Source organism: Rhinichthys klamathensis, unplaced genomic scaffold (genome assembly GCF_029890125.1).
Source record: "Rhinichthys klamathensis goyatoka isolate OS25496 unplaced genomic scaffold, OSU_Roscu_1.1 h1tg000147l_1, whole genome shotgun sequence".
In the NCBI taxonomy this organism is placed as follows: Eukaryota; Metazoa; Chordata; class Actinopteri; order Cypriniformes; family Leuciscidae; genus Rhinichthys; species Rhinichthys klamathensis.
The window spans coordinates 1,001,277-1,023,613 of record NW_026606682.1 but is presented as its reverse complement, the minus strand read 5'-3'; the positions used below and the strand labels follow the sequence as shown (position 1 = coordinate 1,023,613).

The following is a 22,337-nucleotide window of genomic DNA, read 5'->3' as shown; positions in this document are numbered from 1 at the left end:
AAGTTCATTAAAATAAAATAAAAATTTAAACGTGAACGGTGATTACCTGTACGAAATAGTTATGCTAATAGTACCATATCAAACAACACTAATAATTATTAATTCAAGTAAAGTTTTAAAAATCTTAAAATGTGTCCGCATAATATCTGTACAATCCTCATCTTTTTATCCATCCCTTGTCCAACTAGAACCATCTTAGATGTTCAGCGTGATTGATGGACGCTCTGCTAAATGTTCTGGCGGGACACTCTGGGTGTACGTCCCCTACAAGTGTGGCATACGCACGAGGGCAAACTGCAGGGATCGAGAGTTCAATGCGTGTGACTGACCACAGAGAGTGCCGTGTCTGTTGTGACGAACGGACAGATGGCGCCAATGAGAGGAATGGAAGCGAGCAGCAGCAGCTGTTTTGGCCCTTTGCTGCGGGTGGAGGATGGAGGTGTGTCCGCAGTTGTCGGACAACGGGGATGACGTCAGGGGTGGCCGCAGATGCCGTTGGGCGGGCAGCTGTCCTGCCCTGGCATCAGGTGAGGTTGTGCGCAGTTGCGCTGGACACAGCTGTGGCAAAAGCTGGCAAGCAGCATCCTAGGAATGTAGCTGGTCACATCCTCTGTTGGCATCTGGTAACAATCGTACACACACACACACACACACACAGTCTATAGCTTTGCTGGAGAGCACAAGCGGCCGGCACACATCAGTGACCCTCTGTTCCACTTGACAGTGTCCATTGCTGCGGGATGGAGTCATGTCTGCATGCTGGATATCCACAGCTGTCAAAGAAACACAGGCCACCTCAAAGCAGCATTAAACAAATGAGGCAGAAAATGAGAGAATACCCGACATTACCGTCATTCGGTTTACGAAGACATAAAGCACATAAACACAAGCTGTTTGGAGGGTGTATAAACTTTTATGCTAACACAGCGTCCTTCGCTCGTATGATGATTACTTATTGGCATTTGTTTTGTTTCGCAATACCCCGAATAGGTTTATATACAATCGCCATCCATTACAGGCTAATTTTAGACCCTCATGGGTACAGATTTTCCCCCCAGACTCATAGGTTAAGTGCTACTCAAGGGCACTTCTGAGCAAAGTCAGGACTTTGAGTGGGAAAAAAAAACCTGCAAGCACCTGGTTGAAAGTGTGCTTTCCTCACAGATGTCCAATGAGCTTCATAGCCAGGGGCTCTTTCAATCAAACCCATCTGCCAGTGCTTTATATGGCCAGATAGAGCCAGGGTACACATACGTGAATATTGCTTAGCAAGCTGCCTTGCTATATTCTCCCTAGATATGCAGCTACCTTCTAAGGAGACATATGCTACAGAATTTGAACCAATATTCAAACTCCACATGCAACACAAATAACCCTTCTCACTTAAAGCGCACTGGATGCTTGACTTGACTCTGTTTGAGTCTTACATTAGCATGTTGCTAAGCTAATAACAACACTCTGACAAGCATGAAAATACCTAGCACACAAAAATGAGTGAAAATAGTCATTTCTTTTAATTAGACTTTTTTCAGCACTGAAAGACAACCGCAAGACAAATATTTAAACTTGCACATCTGCTAAAAATGAATTACATGGAAGTTTACATGGAAAACATTACATGTTTTGAACTTACAGCTTCTTTAAAATGCGATTCAAGTAGGCATTCGATTTTAAGATTTAGAACCAAGCTAGAGTAGATAATTAGACAATTAAATACAAATAGAATATAAGAAATAAACATGAACATTAAATATATAAAATATTAATATTACATTTTTATAAATATCAAATTCATATTAGGAAGGTTTTAGGATTCAGTCAGGACACAGAGGCAGAAACTGACAGTATAACAAAATGATAAAGATGATATTTTACTTGTTCAAGGAGAAGAACAATGAACAGACACAGATTGAGACAGAAACACGGGCACAGTGCCCGCTATAAGAGAGGAGTTGGATGTGACATTTTTTTCGTCTGTGTGAGAGAAAGAGAGTAAAGTGAACAGCTATCTGTACTGGCAGATTCAACTTCAATTTGACAATGAGAATATTAGGTTTTTGCTAAGAAAAAGAAAAATCACAGTTACGACATGCTGCAGTCAGTCTTCCTCTTATTTGTCCCTCACAGGTGTGACGCTTCATAATGCCACCCGGAGCGACTGACCATGCAACGAACTTCTGAGGATTCGTTCCGTTTTTTTAAAGCACGCTCTCTAATCACTGCCACCAATCACAACTTCCGACATTCCCGCCAAGGACTACAAGATGTTGTCAATCATTAATCGTTCTCAATCAGGCGAGATTTCCACAAGGAGAAATCACTTCCTGCCGCGACAACGCAACCACCCTCACCCCACAAGCCTTCCTTCGTGCTCATAGCTTCCAAATGTTATCTGTAATTACCATTCGCTCGGCAAATTAGCTCAAATCAGATCATGCTTCTTAATTAAAGTGACATTTCAGCAGTGGAGGGGGTACACGTGTGGCTGCGCTAACATGCTAATTAGCCACGCTAACGTGCTAAATGATAAGTAACCTGTAGCCCTCCACTAGTATTTAGCTTCACCAAGGGAGATCTTCCCTAGGACCTGTGGATCAGACCTGCAGAGGAGGGTAGGTGGACATGACATGAACGTGAATGACTATAGTTATTCACAAGCACCTTAATTTCCAGCCGCCCCAATTTGCAAGCTCAGGGCTGAAAAGACACATTAGGGAATCACTACATGACGGTTAGCGCATGAACTCTGCCGTCGCATACAGATATATAGAGTTCTGATTCAAATAGTTATGACACAGGTTGCGAACAAATAGTCTCATCCCATGCATTTTCAAGCCGCTTTATTAGCTGTTGTCTTCAATTTAGAGTCAGACAAGCTGATGCTTGAGGTTGGAGGGTACAGCTGACGCCGAGGAGGCAGACATATTTATGCATAGAGGATTTTTTATGGATATTTTCACTCCTGTGAACCCCAGTAGTGGATTCTATAAAATGACTGACATTGACCGCCTGTGTGCATTGGCCCCACAGGGGCCACATTTCATAGCAGGGTCACACAATACATCTCATAAACACATACATACATGCATAACTCTCACCGCCTTCTCATTCTACATAACCCACCTGCATAATATATGTGTGTATATATAATTATCAAAAAAAATTATTATCTTACAACATTACAAAATAAAAGGAACATTAATTTAAGATGTGTAATAAAAAAAAAAGACAAAATTACAAAAATAAGTACGGTAATTACCAAATAGAAATTGCCATAACATTATTTTATATACATTTTAATAATATGAATATATGATTTAATGCAACTTTGAACATTACAGAGAAACGGTGCTTTAACGGGATCGACACCACGAAAATAGACACTGCATGTAGGCTGATTCTGTCATGTGCCATCACATTTATTTGTGGTAAAAGCCCTTTTTCTTGATTTTTTGCGACATTTGAAGTATGGATATAGAATTTTTGTGCTAAAGTTAAACAAAAAAGTGTGTCTACATTTGAGAAATTGTATCAATAAATCAGCTATTTCAGTAACCATTTTGATTGCGCAAGATAGATAGATAGATAGATAGATAGATAGATAGATAGATAGATAGATAGATAGATAGATAGATAGATAGATAGATAGATAGATAGATAGATAGATAGATAGATAGATAGATAGATAGATAGATAGATAGATAGAATTAAGTGATTGAGAACATAGAGGAAAAAATTTAAATCGCTACAACTGAACCAAACAATCTTCCATGTCGCAGTCTAACAGCCCATCATGGGTCTTTGCTTCACAAACATTAACACTCACACACACTCGTACAGCTTTCTGCAGCCACTAAGATTTAGGCCCCTGATTATATATTCATACAGATGAATCAATAAGGCCTCGCAGCAACTGAAAGACTAGAGGAATTACAATGAGCCCACGTCAATAGACTACAGCTTTACATTTCATTAGGGCCAGACCCACACTTTAGCACTAAATGAATAGCAATAAAACAGCACCGCCGGCACAAACACACATCCAAGATCCAGAGCTGGTCCATCTCTTACAGCTCGGCTCTTGAGAGCTCAGACATATTTGGCTAAGGCTCTGCAAAGGAACTAGATTGACTGACGTGGTCGAGCAATGAAAGGAGCAGGAACAAGATTGGTACTCAATTAACTGACACGTGCCATCACCATATGTACATACACCTTTCTAGCTTTCACCTCATTTGGAACCTAGACACACACAGTGTATGTGCACACGGGCCATTGATTTCTGTATAATGACACAGGCGGTGCTGTCCAACTTGGGGCCGCTACAGGAAGAGCAAGGTGGAGGAGAAATGTGATTCCGATCATGGGATATCACTCGACATCCGCTGATCCCCCCCTCACCACCCCCGCGCACAACCTATATCCAGCCAGCGGTTTAGACATCACACCGGGGTCATATACAAGGACTGAGACAGGATTACTGCATACTTCAGCACAAGCACGTTTGTGTAGAAGTGTGTGTGCATGTGGCTGGTTTTCATATTCTTGAGAGCAAATGTGCCTGACTTTTAGTAGTCTAATACAAATAATAAAACAGTACTGTGGCGGTACCAAGATTCACTGATGGTATCAGATGGTATTACCTTGGTACTTTAAAACCATGGTACAGAATGATTTCCACATCTCATAATGGTATTTACATAGCACTGTGAAATATTTCAAAGAATACAAATGTTATTACAATCATTTGTATTAGTGTTCAAAACCAAGGTATATTCTTTTCCAGGGTAATCATGTAAATCACTAACAAAAAAAATATACTGTACCACTTAATTTTGAAGTACCTTGGGATACCATGTAAACACTATAAATACAGAAATCACTGAGTCCTATGATGAAAATATATTATGATATATATATATATATATACACTCAAAGAATCATTCTACTCTATCCTCCTCTATTGTCCCTTTCAACCACAACATTATTTCTGTCCGAACGACGAAGACACCATACTAAAACCTTTACGAACATTAGCATCCGACCTCAAATTAACATGTACAATCGCATTACCTCCAAAACCAAAAATTAAGCATGCGACTCACCTTTTTCATCCTGCCGCTACGGGTGCCGGTGAAGGCTACGGTGTGCCCGCGATAATCATACGCCGCCACTGACGTCATCCCATCGTCTTTGTCCAGGAACAAAGGGACCCCCTCGATCGTAGTGGTGCCCCCTAGAGGCTGGTTGAAGTCCTGGCCACAAAAGTTGTCATCTATCTGCAGAGGCTGTGGGGAGAGATAAGAAAAAGGCAGAGTTGTTAAAGTAGTTAGAGAGTGGGAGTTGGGAGCGATGGTGGCTGGTTTGGCATTTTCACTCGTCTTAATCTTCTGCAATACCAATCCATTTCTTTATATTCCTTTGGGTCATTAAAGGCCATATACTGTATTTTCTGTGCTAATGAATCAGCCAGAGGCCCACACTCATGCAGATATATCGCAGGATGAGTCCTTGTGCTTGTGCTGCTAGAAGAACGACGGAAAATATAGAGGACCTGAGGGAAAATCATTCTCAGCTCTTAACTCCTTTGTACGGAAAAACTGCTAACACGGACATGGCCAACATCAAATGTCGCACACAATGCCTTGCAATTCAATGGCTTATGCACAAACAATCCCTAATAGTCCCACACAAAGACGACCACACAATGCACAAAGTGTCCCGGGAGACGTCCTCCCTTTTCTGGACGACAGACTGGACTCATTAGTGGAGACAAAAGTGGCCATGACCCATACTGCCCCGCATTGCTGCCCAACGGTGCCCCTCATCCTTCATCCAGCGAGGGGTGCCACTGCTGCCAAGGATGACCCGTTCCAGGCAGCGGGAAGGATATTCAGGCTCCCGAACACTGTAGTGGACCAGCGCTGTGCCCTACAACACAAGAGAGCATGTTCTTCCCTAACCCCATGGGAGATGCCGAGATTTGCTCTGTAAATAGAACGAACAGAAGGGGATTGGACAAACAGACCAAGTGCATCCCTAAGGTTAGCGACCGTCTGGGTCACACCGACCATCCTGCACCTACTGTAATTACAATCGGCCTGCACTCAGGTTCTCCTGAGAGAAAACGTTTGTTGCTCACCATTCGCAGTTATTGCCGCTAGGTGTTATTCTCAGTTAGATGAGGAAACATTATGTTGGCAGAGTTAATGATGCTGGTAATGGCGGTTAATGCAAGCCAACCAATGATGCTGGAAATACCACTTGCGTTAGCAAAGCTTGAAAAGTGCTGGCAAAGACAAGGTCGTGGGGACAAGCTAAGACTAATGGCACTGAGTGGATGAGTCCTACCTGGATAATGGCATTGCCCCAGTGCATCAGGGTGTGCAAAATTCAGATTTAAAGAATTTAAATATCACAGGAAGTTGATCTGGAATAACAGGAAGGTGAATGTACTAAATTGCAATTCAACACAGCGTTCTGGGAAAGGAAGTGTTCTTCTGATTTATTTCGAGTCTTCTTCCTTACATAAAAAATTCAAATGTTGGCTACCTCAAATTACATTTAGGAGTTGAAATTGTATAAAGCAATCTCAATTCAATTCTTAATTAATTTAAAGGGGTTACTTCATGAGAAAATGCTACATATGTATACAGCTACACCACTAAACAAGCACATTTAAACGCACAGTCGACTCAGAAATGACGTACACTGCTGAAATGTATTGCTTTTACCTCCTATTCAGCACCCCATTTAAAAACTGCAGAAATAACAGTGCAGTCACCCATAGCCAGTGACCGCGAGTGGCAGCGATGCATATCTATCAGAGATTCTCCACTATGCCTCATGTAGATTTCTTCTTTTTACCCTTCTTGAACTCAAATTACAGCCTCATTTTGGGGCAAATGGAGAGGGTGAGATGACTAAACAATGTGGACTACAGAAGGGAGGAATGAGGAGAAGAAGGGAGGCGACCCAAAAAGGAATCTCTTCTCTCCCACAAATTTCTAATTCAAAGCAGGGCGTTAAGAGACATGGGCATGTTAACAAGTTAAAGACAGACACCATGCGACCACAGTTTTTTGGGCTGGACTGAGACTGTCATCTTCAATATCCGTGGAATGTGAGGGGGATGACAGCTGAGATGGAAGGGGGCCGAAATGCCTCTGACAGGCTGGACAGGAAGGAGATGTCTCAGAATTCAGTCAGAGAGCATGAACAAGAAAAACTTAAAAGAACCCATCTGTGCTGCTGCCATTGAAGATCAAAACAGACTCTACATGATGATATTTTCCCCAACAACTGTTCTCATGTCAACAACAAATCTAAAACTTACTAAATTCCAAATGTATTATTTACTCATTTCGGAATTCAGAAGGATGTTTCAAGCTGACCTTAAAGACATCGTTTACACAAAAATAAAACAAATTCTGTTATCATGCTGTTCCAAAGCTGTATGACTATTTTTCTGGAAAACAAAACATGATTTTTTGCGAACTAGTGCTGTCAAGCTCCAAAAAGCACCATAAAAGTATTATAAAAGGGATTCATACAGCTTGTGCATTATATTCCGAGTTTGCTGAAGTCATAGAATAGTTTTTATGAGGAACAGACAGAAATTATTGCTAGCGACTGATAAAACTCCCCTCAGGGGAGAGGTTGATTGCTCCAACTGAATCGCTGAGTCAGCGGGTTGAACTATCATCTGATTTGCCGTAAAGATCTGATTCTAAGAGACAATTGATTCACTAATCAGACATGATTACTTTTCTTATGCTAAGGAGAGCTAGAGCACATCGCTTCAGTAAATAATGACTTAGACTTTCGGCCTGTTCCACATCAAAAAACTATCACATGATTTAAAAAGACTTTGAATATAGCACACGAGTCATTTAAGTTGTAAATAATGGTGCTTTTATGGTAATTTTTTGGTAATTTTGGAGCTTAACAGAATCAGTCCTCAGTCACTTGCATTACACGGAAAAGGCCCATATTCACCTAAACAAAAATCTTCCACAAAAAAAGTAAGTCCTACAGGTTTGGAACGACATGAGGGTGAGTAAATAACAACAGAATGTTCCGTTTCGGTTAACTATCCCTTTAAGTTGCAGTAAATCTGTCTAAAGTCTAAAAATACCCATCAACAGCATGGAAGGTATAAGACAAGGAAGCTGTTGTGTAAATGTATTATCTAATAAAACAATGCCCTCTTATGTGAAGCACAAATATTACCCAACATTCTGAGTAATGCCTGGTTGATTCAGTTTAGCTGATGAGTAAGCACCTGATTTCAAGTGACCCAATGCAGACCAGTGGGAAAGAGGAATGTGATGCCAACCCACCTCTGCTTACACACACACACACACACACGCACACACACACACCTCAGAGAGCAGCTGTAATCCTGATGTCTTATCGTTACACCATCTGATCGATCTCAAAGCAGACACGATCCAACTCTATCCTCTATCAGTCCATCTCTTTCTTTTCCTGCCTCTCTCTCCATCCGTCCAATGATAGCCTTAGGGATCGATGAGGGAGGCAGGATTTGACAGAGGGGGATGTGATGGACACGTCTCAAAGGGTTAATCTGGCAGCATGTTTCTGAGATGCCGCAGGCCTGATCCAGAGAGACAGACACCTGATAGACCAGGTATTTTGGGAGAACATACACAAGAGAGATCAAAGTATGGTCTGAGACATATATATATATATATATATATATATATATATATATATATATATATATATATATATATATATATATATATATATATGCAAATAAATCCAGCCTTGGGGACATACATACACACACACACATATATAATTAATAAATACAAATAAATAAACACATTCACAAACTTTTGTCATGTATATATATATATATATATATATATATATATATATATATATATATACAGTATATACAGTACATGACAAAAGTTTGGAAACATTAACAATTTTTATGTTATTGTCTCTTATGCTCACCGAGGCTGCATTTATTTAACCTGGCCCTAGCCAGATGAATTTCGCTCCGCCTAGCTTCACTCACATTACATGTGAGTGAAGCTAGGCGGAGCGAAATTCATCTGGCTAGGGCCAGGTTAGCATTTATTAGCTTTTATTACATTTATTAAAGCATTAATTAAATACAAATATTGTGTTACACTTTAAATATCTTCACTGTCACTTTTGATCAATTTAATGCATCCTTGGTGTGTTTGTGTCACAAAAAATATAATAAAATAACAATATTGTGTCTGTCTTCTTAAGACTCACTGCTGTTGAGTGTCTATAAAGCACGGCACGCTCATTTGTGTTCAACATGAATCCTTATTTACACTCAGGTATGCACCAAGGTGGGCAGCCATGTGCGAGTGTGTTTGTTTTACGCGTGTGCATGTGCTCGATTGTCCTTAAACGTGTTTCTGTTGATGAGTGTCTATGTGTGTGCTTGTCCTTAAATGTGTTTGTAGTTGGTGGAACGCATAAATGAAGATAAAGAGAGGCTGCCAAAATCTTTGGACGCATGGCCTAAGAGAAAGAGAGAGAGTGAGAGATGAGTGGAGGGATGGCAGGCTGCCAGCCTCCTGTTTTGATTGGTGATGGTGGAAATGCAGCGGCTCAGCCGTTTGCCCTTTGTTTCTTTCAAACAGCCAATGGAGGCTCTCTAATTGGGTCTTAATGGTGCTCGCGCTAAAGCGAGCCAGAATTCAGGCACTCTCTCTGCTGCTCTCTCTGGCATTAACAGCATTAGACAGGAGAACATCACAGATTCCCAAAGCATCTGAGGCTTATCTAAAAATACACGTCATATTAGCATGGCCATCATGAGCTGTCGTTCAGCTTTATATAATGGTGTTATTTATAAAGCTGCTTCCACTAAGCAATCCTATTGACCCTAAGTCCTTTAGTAGGACGTAATGTATTTAGGTTGTCTGTCCCGTCATTTGATTAAGGAAAATGCTATGACTTTCATGTAGCTCAACTGGTAGAGCAACACTGGAGGTCTCGGGTCTTAGCTAGACGCTAATGTTCATTCTGTGAAAAATCAAAACGCACATGTGTAGTTGACATAACATGTCTATTGGCGTTTTAATTTACTCACCATTTACTCTAAGTTTTTCCCCATTTTTAAATATTTAAAAATCTTTTTTTATATATTTTCGTCTCTAATTCATTGTAAATGGTCAACTGTTTTAAAAGTTTTGTTAATCTCTCAATTAACATTAGGTCATAAAGAACCACATGTACACTACCATTCAAAAAATTTAAATATAGTAAAAACAGTAATATTATTACAATTTAAATAACTGTATTTTTATATATTTTGCGATCAAATTTTTCCTGTGATCAAAGCTGAATTTTCCGCATCATTACTCCAGTCTTCAGTGTCACATGATGATTTGCTGCTCAAGAAACATTTCTTATTATTATCAATGTTAAAAACAGTTGTGCTGCTTTTTTTTTTCAGGAGTATTTGATGAATAGAAGGTTCAAAAGAATAGCATTTATTTGAAATAGAAATCTTTTGTAACAATATAAATGTCTTTAATGTCACTTTTGATCAATTTAATACATTATCAATTTTAAAGGAGTTCAATTGAATAAAGGTATTAATTTTTTTTTTTTTTTTTTTATATTATTATATAGTAATAATATTGAACGGTAGTGTATGATTCTACATTCTGTCGGACTGCTTCCAGTTTCTGCAGTCCTGAAGCCTGTTCCTGCCTGTCGTCCTGTAAATATTTAAGCACATGCTTCACACAACTGACAAACAAAGTTTCTTTTCCACATTTCATGACTTACAGTAAGGTTAAGTCATTGACAGGCTGTAAGATGACAAATGGTGGTTTATACAGACAGATGTATAATCAAACACACATTCACACCCATAATACACTCTCACAATCGCCTGCACTGTGGTTCTGCTGTTTACCCAATACCCATGGCATGGCTGTAAGTCAGAGCGATTTATCAGTCTACGCTTTCACCTTTAATCACCTGTGGACTCTCTCTCTCAGTCTCCATTCCCCTTTCACTCCAGCCCATCGTCTGGCATTAAAAAAGGCACTAGATCTTTATTGTTTGACTTTATAACGTCTGCATGAGACTGCCGTGGAGTGAGAGCAGGTGTTCATTGTGGGGAGGCACTGGAAAGAGTGGAGAAGTGTGCACCGCTGATCTTCTGGACTGATTTTGAATTAAATCTGTATATTTAAAAAAATACCCCTCAAAATGATGATATTAAAATGGTGATTTATAGACTTAAGAGAGAGTGAGTCACTGAACAGGAGAGAGAAATTGCAGAATTCCACACTGCAATTTACTCTGGCCAAGTATTGTAATGCAATCTTACGGGACAGTTAAATCTGTCATAATGACCATTTGATAGCAAAACCTAAAAAATAAATGCGTTTAAGAATCGTTTTAAATGAGGTTGTTTCAAAACTATAATAACATGCCCAGACCACAATCTCAAAAAAAACGGACGGACGGAACAATATACAGACAGACAGAACGATTGGATATGTATGTATGTATGTATGTATGTATGTATGTATGGATGGATGGATGGATGGATGGATGGATGGATGGATGGATGGATGGATGGATGGATGGATGGATGGATGGATGGATGGATGGATGGATGGATGGATGGATGGATGGATGGATGGATGGATGGATGGATGGATGGATGGATGGATGGACGGACGGACGGACGGACGGACGGACGGACGGACGGACGGACGGACGGACGGACGGACGGACGGACGGACGGACGGACGGACGGACGGACGGACGGACGGACGGACGGACGGACGGACGGAGGGACGGACGGACCGACGGACGGACGGACGGACGGACGGACGGACGGAACAATATACAGAAAGACAGAACGATTGAATGGATGGATGGACGGACGGATGGACGGAACAATATACAGACAGACAGAACGATTGGATGGATGGATGGACGGACGGAACAATATACAGACAGACAGAACGATTGGATGGATGGATGGATGGATGGATGGATGGATGGATGGATGGATGGACGGACGGACGGATGGACGGAACAATATACAGACAGACAGAACGATTGGAGGGATGGATGGATGGATGGATGGATGGAGGGATGGACGGACGGACGGACGGAACAATATACAGACAGACAGAACGATTGGATGGATGGATGGATGGATGGATGGATGGATGGACGGATGGATGGATGGACGGATGGACGGACGGATGGATGGATGGATGGATGGATGGATGGATGGATGGATGGATGGACGGACGGATGGATGGATGGACGGATGGACGGACGGATGGATGGATGGATGGATGGATGGATGGATGGATGCCCATGAACGCTGCTTGGGCGTACATGCCTTCTAAAGCAGAGACTATGTATAATATCAAAAGGCTGACTGAAGGAGGCAAGTGCAACTCTGAGCCGCACACATGTGCTAATGTGTAACGTGTGCGCTTGTGTCATTTAACTAGCAGCAGGCAAAAGCTGTGGGACAGATGTTCATATCTCCTCACCACTGACCTGACACCGCACACGCACCCCAGACACAGCCTGTTCACACTCGCACATACAGATTCCTCAGACCAGCGCCTCACATCGCAAACACATTTCCAAGCAGAGCACAGAGGCCTGATTATGAGACTGCCCATGACCTGCTCTCGGCCCCATGGCATCTGGCACACACAGAACACACATGCACAACACTTGTGCTCTCTCGGTTTCACGGTCTCTCTCTCTCTCTCTAACACGGAGCCGGAGGTTAAGCGATTATGCATTTCACTGATCTATAAATCAACATAAACTGAATAGGAGAGCAAAGGTACAAAAATGCTTCCATATGAAAGCAGAAACAGTTTTTTTGTTAGTTGGGTAAATCTCATAAAACCTGGCAAGAACTTTCCCACGTCATATTTTAGCAATTATAATTGGGGAATAAAAAGCCTATTGGAGTAGCATTGATTTATTTTGCATTGTGGCATCATTTAAAGGGATAGTTCCCCCAAAAATGTCATCATTTACTCACCCTCAAGTTGTTCCAAACATGTATGAATTTCTTTCTTCTGCTGAACACAAAAGAAGATATTTTGAAGAATATGGTTAACCAAACAGTTGATGGACCCCATTGCCTTCCATGGTATGAGGGAAAAAATATTATGGAAGTCAATGAGGACCAGCAACTGTTTGGTTTCCAGCAACTGTTTGTCAGTTAATTTGATATCTTCTTTGTGTTCAGCAACAAATCATGCAAAATCATTTTGTGTTCAAATATGGCCCAGAATCCCACACATATATTTTTGCTGAGATTTTCCCAGTTTGTCAGTATATTTGAGAGCAGTGTGATCTACAGTCCTCATACGGTTCAGATTAGGATAACAGAACAAATAGTTTGGCACGGCATCCCCAAATCTGCACTGCCTCTCATGAGAAACAACCTGTAGAGGCTGAATGATTTGCACGATCACACGTATGTTTGGCACGCTCAGACGTCAGGCCTTTCAGAGCTTCCATTGAAAGCAGCTGGTCCTATTCTTAATATGCTGGGTAGGAAATGCAATTTAGGCCAATTTCTCAACATTACTGACCCACTTCCTGCCTGATCGTTTCCCATTAAGATTCCAGTGGACCTAAACGTGTGCCGAAACACACTCTGTGAATGTATGTACCCGTGCATGTGTGTAATTATTTGGATCTCGGGTTGTCCGAGTGATGTTAGGATTTAAATACAAATAAAGCATCTGCTTAACTGACCAAAAAACAATGTCATATATTAAACCTAAAAAGTTTTTCATTATAATCTATGTCAATCTAAATTTGCATCATATTATATCTAATAGGTTAATAAAAGAATGAAACAATTTTAAAGTTACATAAAACTAATTCTTATACAACATACATACCTGCAAAACATTTTCACAAATAACAGTAAGAATTATTTTACATAGATTTCCTATAATGTCTTACTCAACATCTTTTTGCATTTACGTGTTTTTGATTGTTTAATGTGTTTTCATTACACATGCAACTATTATATTTAGTCTGAATAACAAGCTCTTGACTGTTAACCAAATGCTGTGAGTCATACGCGCAAGCCTGTGTGCGTCTGATCTCTAAACTCACGAAGCTGATCTGAGGCTTTTAACATTGTTGTCCCAGCAAAATCATCAGATTATAATCTACATAATCTAAAATTTAGCATCCCATAAACACTAATCCAATTACAGCGCAGACACAGACTTTCTCCCAAGAGCGTGCTGCATTTCCGGCTGGAATCATCTGTATTCAAGAGCTCCGCTAAGCTACGTTCACATACAGCTACAGAGTAATGAGATCTGAGATACATCTCTGTTGTGCGCGAGTACATGAGAAAGCAATGAGCGATTTCATTAGTTTCCATTCAGTGGCTCTATGGTAGCCATTGGAGGCCCCGCTGGGCGCGTTCTCTTCGACAACAAGGCCATAAGAGGGACATAACATTGAGAGAATGTGAGTCTGCCGTTTGACGCCCGCTCAAGAAGAAAAACTGGAAACGGCACTTCAAGACTCAGCATGGTGAGCCTGCGAGCTTCCACCAGCACTATGCTAAAGAGCCCTGATCAAGCTAACATAATGTTTAGCATGCTGTGAAATTGCCTGATGCCAATTTATATGCATTCTTAGTCCACGCAAGAAAAATTGCCTCTGGTGACCCCTGCAAAAGATAAATTAATTCATGACCAGACAGGAAAACAATGAATTGGCACCAAAAAGCATTTTGACACTTATCTGACTTGTGTAATTGTCATTGTATTACATAAAATCAAATCAAGCAGCATCTGTAAACAAATGATGCTAGAGATTTTCTCAATATCAGTGTGTGTGCATGCATGTATTATGGCTGTCAAAAATAACATATTCATTTCTGCAATTAATATGTTAAAACTATTTTGATGTGATTAAGGCAGCATCCGTTTTATTTTCCTGGCAAACAGAAAATTGCCACTTCAGAAAATTCATTTATTTTTGACACTGCTAATATACACACACCATTTGCCATTGGTTTGATATTTTATCACATACTTTAAAAACATTAATTCATTTGTATGTCTGGCTTAAATTTGGGGGTTTAAACAGGTCTTGTGATCCTCATTAGCCTGGTTAAAACCAGACCATTCTCAGTTGTAACTGAGTTATGGTCTGGCAAAGCGTCATAGACAAATCATTTCCAGAGGGGCGTCACCAACGGACGTCGCGGATAGACCTAAAACCAATCAGAGCGATGAAGGAGATGACGTATGCAGAGCGGCGGAGAAACATCTCTGAGTGTTGTTCTTTGCTCGGTTTTTAACAAAAAGGAAACGTTCAAATCGCTTAAAACAGACGCGATAGCTGATTCGAACGAGTGATGTTCGACGGCGGCATCCATCTTTGTAATGTAGGCTACAAAATCTGCTTCACAATCCCAGCGCTGTCGTCATCGTGTAAAGCCCGCCCCAACGTTTCTGATTGGTGCCTCGATTTCGAAGGATTGGAAATGGGCTTGAATGAGCTCTTTGCCAGACTAACTTTCAGAGCAAATCTAAATTTGCCGGAAGTTGTCTGGGTTTTCCCAGGCTAGATCCTCATAGTGGGACTATGAAAATTTGAGAGGGAAAAAAATTACAAAAATATATACATGACTGTTACATATTTAAAACACTTAAGTATAATATGTTAATATTATTTAGATTAATATTTTAAACTTCAGTACAGTGAACATTTTTTAATTTAGCATAATATGATACTTATGATATTTTAAATAGGGTTTCCAACCTAGTACACAGAAGTGGTCCTTGACATCAAAAAGTTTGAAAAACTCTGGCTTTAGTGTCCCAATATGTTTTGGGGTCACTGCTGTTGCGGGTCAGATCTAGCAGACATCTAGCTGATCAGATCTAGCTTTTGTTGAAAAAAAAAAAAAAAAAAATCTGTTTGGTAGAAAATATCAATTGCATCTACAGGCTCATTTGCTAAATGTACTGTATCATGGTTATCTGCAAATGTCTCCCAGGAGCAATATCAGGGCTTTAAATGTCCAACATCAGATGAAGGTACTTGACTCACAAACATTGTCTATTCAAACCCACAATCAGCAAAGCCTTTAGAGCACATTGTAATAAAATAAAAATTGTGTTTTTCCCACTCACTTGAACAAAGAGCACAGTCATTTTGGCATTTGAAGCTGTAACTGTTGGTTTCCATTAGCTATTAGAATTTTTCTGTCTAAATACACTGGACCCACCCCCTAAAAACACAAGTTGCAAGGTTGTGATGGCACCCAAAAGGGACATCCAACCCTCATTATGCATCCAAAACAATTTATGTTTTCCTGGAATCTCTGACCTCAGCGTCCAGTAATGCTCCATCATCCAATCATACACCCCCTCATTACATGTGGACTCTAGAGAGCCTGCTAGAAACATTTCAGACAACAGCTAGCTTGAAGAGGGGGGAAAAAACCAAACATAATAATAAAGTTCTAAAAGCCACCGTGACCTCTTCGGAGTGTCACAAAACTCCCAAAGGATCTCCAGCTTGGGTCGAGGTGCCAGGAATGAGGAATGGTTTTGTCCTTTCAAAAGTGGTTCACCATCTTTCTTTCCAGGTCATGCTAGTTATGCTTCGAAATTTGCTTACCAAAAGTGGCTGGCCATTACTCACAATGATTTAGCAAGTATTCATAGAAATCACAAGATTATTGCTGAGCTTTTCCTGCATAATCTCGAGCCGGATATTAGTTCTCCAACCCCGCTTAAAGACCTGTGAACATGTTGTTGCCAAGTACTGTGTGCAATGTTCCTGGAACAACATTCTAGTCAAATAGTCTCAACTCTAATCTTAACCTACCCCTTAAATCATAGGGCAAAGCTAAATTATTAATAAGAATGTTGTTTAAGCTTAAAACCAAACCCCAGCATTAACCCGAAAATCTCACTGGTTGACAGGAATGTTTTCACACAACCAACAAGACGCTGATCCAAGAACATATTATACTTGGTGAAAGCACTAGTGTTCAGCCTTCTTAAATAGCTTAATCAGCTAAATTTGTGATTGTGGTTCACCGACGATCCAAAGACCTGTAAATGTGATGTCAAGTACGAACCATTCCTAGATCAATATCAAATGCCATCCTCCTAACCCTAACTTAAAACTAAAATCAAAGGGCAATGACTATCTGATAAGTTGTTCAACCCCTAAACCAAAGGTTAACAATAAAATATGTTTGGTTGATAGGAATGTTGCTCCAGGACAAACAAGGTTGATCATAGTTAATTTCGACAATAAAATTACTGAGAATGAAAATGAGTCAATGAGACAATAATTAAAACATACTGCTGACAAAAAAATAGATAAAATTTGACAATTTTAATAAAATTGCCTTTTACTAACTGAATATGACATGATGAAATATTGACAAAATTTAAAAGATATTTATTTGAATTAAAAAAATATGACTTTAACACTAATATTTATGGAAAGTGCCCCCACTTGCCGCCTTAGCTAACCATTGGAAAAAGTGATGGCTGACCAGCTCAACAGAACCAAACCAAAAACTAACTAGCCTGCAAATGCATGCTGGTTAAATCTAAGCAGGTCTTTTCAGCAGGGAAGGTGTAACTGGCTTTTCCCAGCTTGTGTATGCGGATGTTTTTTAAGCCTTTGTGGAATATGAAATAGACTGATGTTCTTTGGATCCATCCCATTGCCCACCACCACAGGAAACAACAAATACAGCTGCATGCGCAGCCTGGCAAATAGCGCCGCACACAAGCGCACACCCACAAACACACACTGTGCTCTTGATCACAACCACCTACCATCCCACACACACTCCATACGCGGCTCCCACACAAACACACATCAATAAATAATTACACCGACAATTAGATGGGGAGCACTCCAAGCATGACCTGTTAAGAGATTTGCAACCTACACACATAGTCGCCATGTGAAAGGGGGGGGATTAGTCATTTTTCTTACTACCCAGTTAACTGGCTGACTTATTGATTTAAAATTACCATCACAGAGAACTCATACAGTTGTCTGCACTTTATTTGGCCGCTCACAAGGCCTCGTTTGATCTGAATAGCTTATGTTAAGGCTACAAAGAAAGCAGGGAATGCAAATTTTGCCCCATTACGAGCACATTCACAATGGGAACATCCACACAGGGACGCAGTGATACGATACTACTATCGGATACAGAGATCATGTTCTTGTATAACCCTAGTTTCGGTTCCACCACTTTCTCCCTGTAATTTCTGGTTGGTTCTCCACAATATCAACAACTACCAAATACTGTAGAAAGTATCTGTACTCATTCTTGGTCTCTGAAAAGGTATTGGTGCACCCATTTGGAATGAATAGAAATGTACAGTCCATTTTCCTTCATTGTTTCCCCTTTAAAAAAGAAAAATCGACAAAAGATTCCCTTAATCTCAAACCTGTGTTCCGAAGCACAATAAATAAGACTATGGAAAAACGATTAGCCCCGAGGCTATGAGGTGGATATAGTTTCATCTATATGATTTTTCAATATCCAGTCATCTCTGATCAATACCCTACAGGGAAGGAGGCACAGATGGGAAGCCATTAAAGCGTAATCCAGTACAATATCTTTTTTTTGCCTGTCCGTGAAAAGGTCCCGCGTGGACTTGTTCTCTCATTTCCTTGAGCAGTTCCTCAGGGAGTCAGAAAGAACTGAAGTGAACACCAACAGCAAGCAAATGATATTCAATGTCATGATTAAAATCACAAAGTCTTTCATCTGGGAAGTTTTCAATAGCATCTGAGATTAAAAGACAAGACAGAAAATCTTTCAGCCTTCAGTCTGAGGGAAAAACAGAACTGAACACTAGAAGGATAACTGCTAGCAATCAAAATCACCAGCCAAGTGATCAACCGAGATAAGTGATAATGTAATTATGCAAAGAAGCAAAGGGTAAGGAGTCGGTCCTGGTGTATTTTCGTTCATCAGTTAAACAACAATTTGTCTCAGTGCACACAGAATCAGCTAAAAGTCGTTCAATAATGATGAGATGTTCTCCCGAGAAGGCGATTCACACTGTTTTCAAGTACGGAAATGTATTGTTTGTTATTGTGTGTCGTTGTTGTGCTCATTAATATCATCTGTGGACACACAAAAAAACTCATTAGCAATGCTAATACGTTTTTGTTTTGCCACCCCCCACCCCCTTTTTTTTCTCTTTTTTTTTTACGGGCACAATTCAGATGGTTGGAAACCAGCTTGCATCTGGCACAGAAGGTGACCTGGAACTTTTAAAAGTTCCTCGGTTGTTAAAGCCACCATAAAATCGAAACATTTGAGGGAGAGTCTGCCGCGCAAGTCGCATGGAAATAGACGGAAAGACGCAATCCAGCAGAATAATCTCAATTTCCTGCAGATCAATAGGTTTGAAAATATAAGACTCCCATCAGCATCTGAATAGACCACTTTGGCAGCAAAGTACAAATTCAGTCGTCTTCTTCCAAATGCATGGTGCCTCAAAATGCTGCATCATAATGTTTTATTGAATCATTTTAGAAGCCCTTGCTGTGTATGAACAAAAGTGTCCATTATAAACGTCAGTTATTTTTTAAAGAAAAGACCAAAGAATTGAATTACAGTGGAAAAAGTTCCACTGCCAGCCTTGATAAAAAGCAGAATAGAGAAGAGAATAGGTGAGTAGTTATTATTTGACTCTGCTGACGTATCCTTGATGGATTGCAACACAGTATAGCAGATGGTAATCAAGCACCATCATGTACGGTTTCTCATTTCCATATATGCATTTTTACCATGAGCAATGTGGGACAGGTGGGCAGAAGAAAGACGTCAAAAGCGCTTACTGTCTGTCTGTCTGATTGCACGCATCTCTCGTCGTCTCGGCTTTCTGTCTGCCTGCGTGTGTATCTCCCCTAAAGCCTTCTGAATTATGAAAGTGTGCTTTGTGATTGGAAAATGACAACATTAATTGCTTGTAAGCAGAGCGCGGAGGCAGAGGGATTTTTGATCATGCGCTGATTGTGATGGGCTATAAATGAATAACACAAGGTGAGTGAGGGTGAATTATTCATAAGCTGGAAGCTCCTTGCCGGTGGAGGACCCTCAGAGCGTTATCTTTTCATCCAATTCAGCCAGCCGTGCCGCCATCATTACCAAGGCAGATTGCTCCAGGCCCGTTATTATAATGGCAGCAGTTATTATCGTTAATGCCACTGTCAGTTATTCGTCGACGGAGTCTACCACTGTGGCCATTCCACCCTCAAATTCTGCATTAGAGGTTAGAGCATATGGTTTACACTACCCACAATGTACTATAAAAGCAACTGTTAAGTCTATGCAGGAGGCAAAGTAAGGCCCAAAAACACATTACACAAGTACATGAACACAAATGTAATTTCCAAAATGTGTCAGAAGCCAATTCAAAGCGTAGCACAAATAAGCATTGCACTGCAACAGCAGGCATTACATTAAAAGTAGTCTTTCAGATTATTTTCATGACAGAGCAACAGAGGATAGTTCACCCTCAAAAAAAAAGTCATTTTCAAACATGTACACATTTCTTTCTTCTGTAGGACACAAAAGATATTTTGAAAACGGTCTCTTTACAAAATAAAAGTCCCAAAATGTGGCCCAATGTTGTTTGGATCCCAACATTTTTCAAAATATCTTCTTGTGTTCCGCAAAAAAAGAGAAAAATGCAGGTGAACTATCCCTTTAACATGGACACAGCAGAAATAGGACCATCTTCTTAAACAACTAATGCAACAGCATTAGTCTCCCTGTTTTCTTTAATTTTCTGCCAATTTTCTTTTAAAAAGCACAGCTTTGTTTTAATGAACAACATTTATTAACAATGTCAAGTATATAAAATAATAAAATTAAATTAAAAAAGGTCTCAACCAAACCTGCTTTTGAAAGAGAGACTATGACAGCTGAATAACAGCAGGTCTCTTTAACTGTGATATGTAGTCTGATAGTGATTACTATTCAGCATTTGATGGATGGTAAAATAAATTACTGCCTAGTTTGAATTTTAGAGCTTTGATGTATGTGCTACTAAACGTTTGATCAGAGCAGATATTGCCGTTATAAACTGAAGCAAATATTACGTTTTCTCATTTGGGGCATTTAATAAAAGTTGTCGTTGAAATGTAATAATTCATAACCCACTAGTGTTATGACAAAATACTGTAGATGAGGTGTCATGGCATGAGAATTGTGAAACAATAACTACATCACTGAGACTGCATCATTATATATCATAATACTACTACATGAGAAGTCAGCACACTTTCTCGATCCTTATCTGCCTACCTCCCCTTCATCTTCCTTTATTTCATAATAACCATCTCCATCCTTCTATTTTTTATTACTCTCACAAGTCTCTGACTCGCTCCATCAGCCAAAATGTGTTTCCTCTTGTATGTCTGAGTAAAGTCGAATCACCCAGGAACATGCTGCACATAAAATAGAAGGGAGGATTTGGACTGTTCTCTGGGAATAATCCCCTCATTCTGTGCTAGAGCATTGTGTTCTGTGTCCAGCATGGCTTTTTCCTATGAGGGCCTATGTAGAGAGTGGAGCTAAGAGTCCTGTTGATTAGCAAGTAAGCTATGCGCCTGCATGCTAACCTCTCTGTGGCTCTCCACATTGTTCTGACACTCGAACAAAGGTCCCAAGAGGAATTGGACAACAAAGACAGGACAACTTTAAGAGTTTAAATCAATTAGCACTTGAGGAAATGGACACATGTGGCAAGAGAGTGACAGGGTGCTAATCCTATAGACTGAGCTAATGATGTGGCTAGGCTAGTTAATCTGAGGGTTTCCCTGTTAAGCAACATTGAGATTCTCTGGGCCTGCATCCATGAACACGGACAAGACATTCCCAACTGCTTTACCACACCAATGATTTGGAAATAACATGTGTACTATAATGAATGTATTGATTGCTACAACACCCATCAGCACTGGGACCGCGTTGGGGGACTTAAGTTACTTCAATTCATTTGCAAACAAGTCGGGACTAAAATCAACAGAGCACCTGGCATCTTGCTCGTTAATTTAACAGTATGGTAACACTTTATTTCGACTGTCCACTTAAGACATTCTACTAACTATCAGTAACTTTGCAACTACATGTCAACTAACAGTCATTAGAGTATTAGTAGACTGTCTTCTTAATATCTGCATGTACACTTTATTTTGATGGTAACTTTGCAAGTACATGTTGACTAATTCTACCAACCATAACCCTACCTGTCTACTAATACTGT

At 40.2% G+C, this 22,337-nt stretch overlaps 1 protein-coding gene across 1 annotated transcript in view; it reads right to left on the bottom strand.

Moving 5' to 3' along the window:
• Positions 1 to 22,337, bottom strand: part of plxna1a (plexin A1a) — a 223,005-nt gene that overhangs the window by 175,898 nt on the left and 24,770 nt on the right. Inside the window, exon 3 of the mRNA XM_056257929.1 lies at positions 5,106 to 5,288. Coding sequence (XP_056113904.1) covers positions 5,106 to 5,288 — 183 coding nt within the window. The remainder of the gene's footprint in view (positions 1 to 5,105; positions 5,289 to 22,337) is intronic.